This window comes from Canis aureus, chromosome 32 (genome assembly GCF_053574225.1).
Source record: "Canis aureus isolate CA01 chromosome 32, VMU_Caureus_v.1.0, whole genome shotgun sequence".
Classification (NCBI taxonomy): Eukaryota; Metazoa; Chordata; class Mammalia; order Carnivora; family Canidae; genus Canis; species Canis aureus.
Genome location: NC_135642.1, coordinates 7,197,627 through 7,207,096, shown reverse-complemented (window position 1 = coordinate 7,207,096; position 9,470 = coordinate 7,197,627). Strand labels below are relative to the sequence as shown.

The following is a 9,470-nucleotide window of genomic DNA, read 5'->3' as shown; positions in this document are numbered from 1 at the left end:
TCAAGGTGAGCTCCAGGAATGGGAGGTATGAACCAAGACAGTCTGTAGTCAAGGTAGAATGATGATTTTATAACAAAAAAGAGAACTTTGGTGTGGGATTATGCTGGTCAGTGAAGATTGTGAACTGGACAAAGGGGTAAACTGGAGTCTGTGGTCTTGACAAATCCTTGGCTGACTATCAAAACACTGCAGTGAGGGAGCTAAACACGCGGTGAGTAATGAGTGAGTGGTAGCTTCTTTCCAGTCTCACCCCAGCTCCAGAAACAAGACGCATTCCATACCAGACTTGGATTTGGAGCCCAAAAGTGATCAGAAGGCAGTTAGGTAGACAAGAGCCAGAAAATCACAAAAGCCTCTGGGCTGGGTTAATGCCTGAGCCCCCAGAGTCTTGGCAAAAACAGAACTGGGTTGATTTCAGAGGGTCAAGATACCGGGCAGCCAGGAGAATCCAAGTATGATTTTGAGAGCAAGAAATAACCTTGAAAATAAGCTCCAGATGTTAGAGAAGGTTCCTTGGGGGATAAATACCAATTCCACATAATTATCTTGACTATAGATACGAAGCAGCACGATGAATCCAACTTTTAGCAGCTCACTGATATGTAAGACGTGCAGGAAGGGTGCACACGGGAACTGATGACATTTATTCTCCCAGTTCAACAAATCTGCCAGGGGCAGGTCCTACCCCCCTGTGTTTCCCTTATACAGCCCGGAAATGTGCTCAGCTGGAAGCCCAGCTAGATCCTGCGTGGCTGGGACGCTGGCTGGACGGTGACAATGAGAGTGTGAAGAGGCGGGTGCCCAGACCCCAGGCAGGTCTTCCGCACTGTAGCTGAAGGACTCCTGAATGGTGTGGACTTTAAAGAAATCTCTTCCTGCAGGTTTAATAAATAAGCCCCCCTGGGAAGCTCCTGATCTGAATGGGAATCACGACTTGACACAGACGTGAAAGATTATGTGTCAGCAGGGCTGATTCGATGCTTAATGGAGTGTTAATTTATTTGCTGTGATTTCACGCAGCTGCTTTGGCCACGATGTCATATTACGTTAATCCTTGAGCTATTACTATGCATAGGTGGATTCTCTACATACAAGGTGGGTGGGGAATGGAGAATTGGCACATGCGATTTTTTAAAAAGGACTAACACCCAGAGATGTTTGATTTGCCTGCTATTTGGGTACACGGTCTCCTGGGGCTAGGATGTGACTTGGCATTTGAAACCATGAGGCCGAGGAATAGTTCTGAAGTTAACGGGCTCTGGAAGTCCCAAGCCACGCAGCAAGCTACCACATTCGGGGCTACTTGTAACTGTGGGCTGGACAGCTTTCTTCCTATGGGAAACGTTACTCTGTAGATTTTGTCTGGACACAAAAACAGAAGTGCTTCCCTAAGCATTTGGGCTGGGGCTTAAATGTGGGTGAAGGAGCACAAAAGAAAAAAAGAGAAAAAACACTTTCCAGCAAAGAGAAGTAAGTTTCATTTGTCACTTACATTCTTGTAAGTCTCACAAGACAGGTTGGGTTTGCCTCCTCAGAAGACAATTTGACGTTTCTTTAGGAAACAGATGCATGTAGGCCACCAGGGGAGCGAATCCTCGCTGTTTGTGAATGAAATGTGGAGGACTTCAACACAGAAACCAATCCCAAGCTGCGTGCGAATGCAGCCCCTCCCCAGCCGCACAAATCCTGGAGGCTACAGAATCTCTGTATCCAGAGATTGCCCTGCCTCTCTGAGGGGACAGCACAAGGCCTGCAAGCTCAGCAGCACTCCCTGGGTTAATCCAGTGAGTTGTTGGGGTCACAGAGTGAAAGCAACACCAAGGGAGAGCAGGGGGCTGGTGGTTGGCAAAACAGCTTTCCAGTGAGGGGCCCAGGCTGCCCCAAGTTTGCAGGGACTTCCCCCTGGCAAAAGAGAACCCCTCTCTCCTCCCAGTTTGAATGTAACTTATGGTCACAGGGGAGCCAGGCCCCACCTCTACTCCGGGAATGTGTAGCTTTCCCAGGTTGAGGGGAATAGAGTGCCAGAGGAGCCATCCTCCTTCTTCAGTGAACTTGTCTCTACAGCGCCAAAGACGCTATGGAAAGTACCATGACCTATAGAAGGCATAGCTGTCTGCTCCCCAAGAATTTGCAGTCCAGTGAAGGTCAATAGATTCACTTTCATTCTTACACCTTCAACAACGTTCTCTACGGGGTTTCCTTTACCAAATGTTAGAAGCTGCAAACCTGACAGGTTCACCTGGGAATCTGCGGTTAAGAAGAGAATGAAATTCTAAGCACGTACAAGGATAAGAGCAAACCCAGACACACTCACGTCATAAACTGGATCACTGTCAATAACTCTCTATTCCCTCCTTGTTTACAATATACATGCCCTTTGCTATGTGCCTTTATAGTTTTCTCCACTAAATGTGGAGAACATTTCCCTGTTCTATTAATGGAAATTACTGTTTAGTAAGACATGCATTTGCAAAGCCAACAATCCAGGTATTACCTGCCCTTAGGTGCTTACTGATTGATATATCTCCATGATCCAAACCACCTTCATTCCCTTCCCTTCTTCAAAGGTCATATCTCCGATCCTTTTCAAGTATTTGGTCTTTTTCTCTAGGACTTTTAAATAGCACTTTCTTCATATCTTTTTCCTTACTTGTATAACCTAAGGCAATCCACCTAATTTGGGGGAGTCAATTTTAACATCTATGAAACAAGAAGATGGGATTTCCTGATTTCTAATATCTTTTCTGCCCTAATACTGACAGAAACAAAAATTCTCGACTTTTTATTGCTATCAGATTCACTGGTGAGAATTAAATGAAAATGCAGGTACTTAAACCTCACTTGCATAGTTTTAATTTAGCAGATTTGGGATAGGACTACAGAATCTGTTTTTTAATATATCCCCAAATGGCCTAACGCACAGCAAAGTTTATTCTATGAGCTTTGTTGTTTTTCATCCGTAATCATGACTTTCATAGAGCAAAATGAGTTTTACATAAAAGCTAAAGAAATGAACTTCCCAGTTGACTTAAAAGGGGATCTTCAATCCGAGGGGAATTGAGACAGTGAGAATCAGCTAGATGAGAGAAAGCTCTGAGGAAATGTAGAAATGTCCAGCTTTACACAGAACCTCTCCATATTTAATGCAACACTATCACGGCAAATTGTTAATTGAACGTGGCATTGATCATACTCACAAAAGGAAATATAAAGTAAGTAAAGAAACTTATGAGTAATTAAAAAAAAATAAACAGTTTGGGGCACCTGAGAGGCTCAGTTGGTTGGCTGTCTGGCTTTTGATTTCAGCTTGGGTCATGATCTCAGGGTCCTGGGATCTCGAAGACAAAGACCAGGCTTCCCCCTCAGTGGGGGTTCTGCTTGGGGGTTCTCTCTCTTTCCCTCCACTCTCGCCCCCAACTCACATTCCCTCCCTCTCCCACAATGAATAGATGTCTTTAAAAAAAAAAAAACAGTTCACTGTTTTCAAGGTGTAGGGGTGAGGTTTTTTCTAAAAACAGGCTACCAAATCTAATAGATGAGTTTTAAAATATAGGTTCTACATATAGATATTTCTGTGTTTAGGGGAGCCCTGGGTGGCTCAGCAGTTTGGTGCCTGCCTTTGGCCCAGGGCGTGGTCCTGGAGTCCCGGGATTGAGTCCCACATCGGGCTCCCGGCATGGAGCCTGCTTCTCCCTCTGCCTGTATCTCTGCCTCTCTCTCTCTCTCTCTCTCTCTTTCTATGTCTATGATGAATGAATAAATAAAACCTTTTAAAGAAGGATATTTCTGTGTTTATATACATGTGTTACATACATTCAACGCACGTTTACATGTCAAATCTACATGACATATTAAACTGTATTTTAAAATAACAAAGGATTGACATTGTAATCAAAACTTAGTGCTTGGAAATTGCTTTGTACGAACATTTAAAATTTATTTCCTGTAACTTATAGCCTTAGAATCATCATCCATTAAGGGTTTGGTAAAGCCACATGTATAGAACATAACGATTTTGAGTTGTGAGGCCTATTTTAGGACACTTGAAGATGTCAGATTTCCTTGGGACTGTCTCACTCATTCACCCCTGTCTAAGATCCCTTACTCCAAAAGTGTCTGCCAAAGGAGAGAATAGCCAGAGTCTGAGAAAGTAGGAGGGAATTCCAAGAAAACACACAGTCTGAGCCTGGTGATTATCATTTGATCTGGTAGTAAGTTGGATAAATAGGATATACATCCATCCTCATCTTTGTGTCTTTTCTCGGCCCAGCAGGAAATAAGGAGCACCTGTCTTAGCCCTAATGTTCCATTTATACCCTATTCCCTTCCCATTTTTAGTAGACTCTTTCACTTCTTTGCTTCATAAAGGTGTCTGGCCTAAGGAGAAATCTCACTGATCCCCCTTGCTCTAAATATTGAGTTGCGTTTTGAAAGTCATTTTACACAAAAGTGCAGTGTGAATGGACTCAAGCCCATGCCTGGTACCCTTCCTCCCAGTTCTGGGGACCACCTGCTAGTCAACCACCTTGGTTGCTCTAGAACTGAAAGCTTATCATGGTGTAATCTATGTACCACACATATGTGTTATGATCCCCGTGGATAATTAAGGCTCCTAGAATGAGTTGGCAACCCTTTACAGTTGTGTTTTTAAAAGGGTGACAACTTCTTACCCATTGTGCTTTGGGTACATTTATGTGAATCACTCCCAACTACTGTGTCTCCAAATACTGACCCCTGAGCTAATTAGCAGCCTGGTGTGATTGTTTCTATTTTGTAGCAACCAATTAAACAGTTGCTCTGGATAGAACTGACAACAAAATGTAAATTTAAAGACAGAAACCAGGATCTGCTGGTAGAGAGGAGAAAGCCAAGGCCGCATTAGGGAAGTCAAGATGGGGTGAGGCTGTCAGTGGTTTTGTTTGTGGTTGTAGAACACGGGGCCTCCTTAAATTCCGATTCAGACGGAGGTTAACCTGAGAAGTAGCCCCACTAGAAATAAATAAACACATAAACAACAACTTTAAAAAAAAAAAAAACAAAAAACCGCAGAGCATCTGCGTTTGTGCTGGGGGAAGCAAGACTTTAAATCACGGCCACGCGCCTACCCACGCGAGTGACTACCTGGGCATAGACTTGGGTGCAGACCCCTTCCTCAGAAGCAGCTTCACACCTGCATTTAAGCTTCGGCCTGGACGGACCGTCCTCAGGCCCTGGTCGCACGCAGGTCAGGTCGCTCTCGGCACGCGGTCCTCGCCGAGGGAGATTTCCTTACGAGTGTCCTGCGGCCGCTGCCCCGCTCCTTCCCCTGGCCGGCGCATCCCTACAGGGGGGCAATTTGGCTCGTCCTCCCGAAGACGAGGAGCAAAAGGCGAGCGGCGCACGTGGAAAAGCCCCGCGACCGCGACCCGGTCGCTCCCCTCCCGACTCGGCCACGCGTCCGCCCCGGCCCCCTCCTCCCGGGCCCGGCGCTCAGGTGGGCTCACCTGCGCGCCTCGCCCGGCCCCGCGGGGCGCGGGGATCCTGCTCCCGAGGCCGCCCCCCTCCCGGCCCGCCCGCGGCCCCTCGCCGCCCTCGCCCCCCCGCGGCCCCTGCCCGGGCCTGGCGCGCACCCCGGCCGCGCGGCGCGCTCGGCTCCCCTCCGCCGACCTGGCGTGACGCAGGCGGAGACTACTTAAGGGCGGATTAGAGGCGGCGGCCGCGGATTCCCGAGCGCGTCCGCCGGCTCCGCGCGCTCGGCCCGGGCCTCGCAGGCGGCAGCACAGGGCGCCGGTGCCCGCGGGAGGCCCCAGCCCCGGGGCAGAGACCTCGCTCGGGCGGCCGAGAGCCCGCGCCCCGCGCCCCGCGCCCCGCGCCCCGCGCCCCGCCCGGCACCCGCGGGCTCCCGAGGGCTCCCGCCCGGATCCCGGGACGCTGCGGAGGTGCGTGCCCGCCTCCCGACCGCGCCGGCTGCCCCATCGTCGGGGAGCGCTGCGATCTCCTTCCTCATTGCCCTCTTTTAAGTGCAATAAACGGGAGAGGGGATTCCTGGATTTTTTTTTTTTAATTCGTTTGCTTCTTTAATCGGGGGGCTACGCTCCCAGTCGGGAGGTGCGGCCCAGGGAGGGGCCAGGAGCGGGAACGTGCCCGGTGCTGCCCAGTCTTTGTCTGCTGCCTCCGGATGCACAGCGATGGGGGAATGGACCATCTTGGAGAGGCTGCTGGAAGCCGCGGTGCAGCAGCACTCCACTATGATCGGGAGGTAAGGCGCCGAGCCGGCCGTCAGCGGTCCCGTCGGGCGACCCCCCGGAATCCCTTCCCACGTCCAGCCCCAGCCCCAGCAGTCCCCAGCCCAGCCACTGCCCCCTTCCAATCGTCTTCGGTCTGGGCGCCCGTGTCCCTGGGTAATTGGGTACCCGATGCCCAGTGATGCCCCCCTCCCCAGCTGCTTCTGAGCAACTCTCCATCCCTTCCCCCTGAAGCCCCACGGGGTGGGGGGTGGGGTCTGACTTCTCCCATTAGAAAAGGAATTGTTGGCTCAGTCGTGGTACCCCCACTCCCCGGAGTCAGAGCCAATCTCCATCCGGTTCCCTAAATAGAATCTACAAGGAAGGCAGGATTGTGTTTGGACAGAGAAGGGCAAATGGGGAAATGGATTTGCTCTTTGGAGCAGATGTATCTCCCCCCACCCCCAAAAAAATTCATTAAGCTAAACTGATTTGGATGTTAAAACTTACGGTGTCAGAACCCCACACTGCCAATTGATAACACTTGTGTCTTCATATATATATTCATATGTATATACACTATATATACCCATGTATATATGGATATATAATCTTAGCTGTTTATATAAAGCATTAAGTTCAATATTTATACTGAGGCTGAACTATTCACTTGGGATGGTTATATGCACACTCTATGTGTAGACTTTGAAACATGTACTCTGTTCAGATATTCCATGTGCATTTGCCATATCCAGAGTGAAGATGTGTCTTTTGGCTCTGTCCATTCCACATATACAGATGAAATCTATCTGTTGCAGCACACTGTGTCTACTGTATGGACACACACACACACACACACACACACACGAGACCCTTGTGATATGAAGTGTTCCGAGACTACCAGCAAGCAGAAAGGGTAGAGCCAGAAAAGATTTCCTAGATTCCCAGGTCAGTACCACCCAGGGATGGACAGCTCCCCAGCCAAAGACCTGCAAACACCAGGGCAGGGAAAGGAGGAGGGGGTTTCCTAAGCCAGTGATTCAACCCTTGAGAACCTCTCTCCCTCCCTCTTCCCTTGCTCAGGATCCTATTGACTGTGGTGGTGATATTCCGGATCCTCATTGTGGCCATTGTGGGGGAGACAGTGTACGATGATGAGCAGACCATGTTTGTGTGCAACACCCTGCAGCCCGGCTGTAACCAGGCCTGCTATGACCGCGCCTTCCCCATCTCCCACATTCGTTACTGGGTCTTCCAGATCATAATGGTGTGTACCCCCAGTCTCTGCTTCATCACCTACTCTGTGCACCAGTCTGCTAAGCAGCGAGAACGCCGCTACTCTACTGTCTTCCTAGCCTTGGACAGGGAACCCCCTGAGTCCATGGGGGGTCCTGGAGGAACCGGGAGTGGAGCCAGTGGCAGTAGCAAACGAGAAGATAAGAAGTTGCAAAATGCCATTGTCAATGGGGTGCTGCAGAACACAGAGAACACCAGCAAGGAAGTGGAGCCAGATTGTTTAGAGGTTAAGGAGCTGACCCCACACCCATCAGGGCTGCGCACTGCAGCACGATCCAAGCTCCGAAGGCAGGAAGGCATCTCTCGCTTCTACATTATCCAAGTGGTGTTCAGAAACGCCCTGGAGATTGGGTTTCTGGTGGGCCAATACTTTCTCTATGGCTTCAGTGTCCCGGGGTTGTATGAGTGTGACCGCTACCCCTGCATCAAGGAAGTGGAATGTTATGTGTCCCGGCCTACCGAGAAGACTGTCTTTCTAGTGTTCATGTTTGCTGTGAGTGGCATCTGTGTTGTGCTCAACCTGGCTGAACTCAACCACCTGGGATGGCGCAAGATCAAGCTGGCTGTGAGAGGGGCCCAGGCCAAGAGGAAGTCAGTTTATGAGATCCGCAACAAGGACCTGCCCCGGGTCAGTGTTCCCAATTTTGGCAGGACTCAGTCCAGTGACTCTGCCTATGTGTGAAGGGACAGGTTTGAGGAAGGCCCGGGGAATGAAAGAAGCCCCAAGGCAGAACTGCTCAGAGAGTGGCTCTAGCTGCCCTCACTTACCATTGAGACATAGGACAAAACTGGTTGAGAGAAGACCTTGCATCAGTGCGAGAGGAGAGAAAGTAGAACCGTTACCACAGGTCACACCATCGGTTCCTACAGAAAGCACCGAGTAAAGTGAGGAGATGGATGAGTTGGACTTCTTTGGGCCTTTTCATTTGTGGCCCAATCTGATCCTGATACCAGTGTACTGGCCCAGCTACAAAGTAGGACTTAGCTCTGCTGAGCTCTATATCCTCGTGAATGGTGTGAGACAAATACTTCATTGGTAAAACTGGTGACCTGTCTCAACACATCCCTTCATCCTGGGCTGCAGGACAAACATCCTTGAGGCATCTTTTGTGTACCTCCCTCATCAGCATGCCCCTCTCCCTCAACCCAGGATAGCATGCCAGCTTTTTTCCTGAATCTGGCCTTACAGTAGACCTAATATGGTTTATCTGCAAGCCAGAGGGAATTACAGGGGGTGCTTTTTGGAGAATGGCCACGGTAGAGGTTTGCATTAAAGCCCCATCTGACTAACCCGTAGTCATTATGAAAACCTTTGGAATGTCTCAGTATTTCCAATTTTCTAACTCAAACTGCACTGGTGCTGTTTATTAGGGGCAGGGTTTGGGTGGGAGGGAGGGAATTGCAATATGCAGCTATAATTCTGTGAGATGGTTGTTGCACTGTTAGGCATGTGGTTATGAGCTTTGGGGTATTTCTGCCTTCCAGCTTGTGGACTTTGGCTAGCATTAAAATTATATTTTATTGTCGTTGTTCCTATCAAGGGTGTCTAGCTGAGCCACAGAATTTCTAACTCATGTATTTCACTCATTTTCTTACATAGGTTTGTTGTGCAACACAGCTGCACTTCCTTTTGCCATGGTTTGAATTTACCTGTGTGCTCACACCAGAGACCTTAATCAGCCCGTGTCAATCCCGATTTATCATTTTATAAGTTATTTCTGAAATAACACACACTCAATCACTAGCTTAAGAAGCTTGGAATGAAACACTATTGGCTAACATGTGTTTACGGATATTTGAGACATATACCAAAGGTTCAAAAACCTATTTCTTTGGACTGTGACTATGTTTCCTTCTCTTTGCTCTTATTTATTTAAGTGCCATACTCTACCTTTCACATCCACTGTGTATTTAGTTAAAGCATTGGCCAAGAATAATATATGGATAATTGCTATTATGAAGCCCTCTATT

The 9,470-nt window shown here is 48.8% G+C and overlaps 1 protein-coding gene across 1 annotated transcript; it reads left to right on the top strand.

Moving 5' to 3' along the window:
- The first annotated feature begins 5,916 nt into the window (after window positions 1–5,916).
- GJD2 (gap junction protein delta 2) lies at window positions 5,917–8,897 on the top strand. The gene is made up of 2 exons (XM_077880493.1): window positions 5,917–6,238; window positions 7,287–8,897. The coding sequence occupies exons 1-2, from the start codon at window positions 6,168–6,170 to the stop codon at window positions 8,179–8,181; spliced, it is 966 nt and encodes a 321-aa protein (XP_077736619.1). The 5' UTR covers window positions 5,917–6,167; the 3' UTR covers window positions 8,182–8,897.
- The last annotated feature ends 573 nt before the right edge of the window (window positions 8,898–9,470 follow it).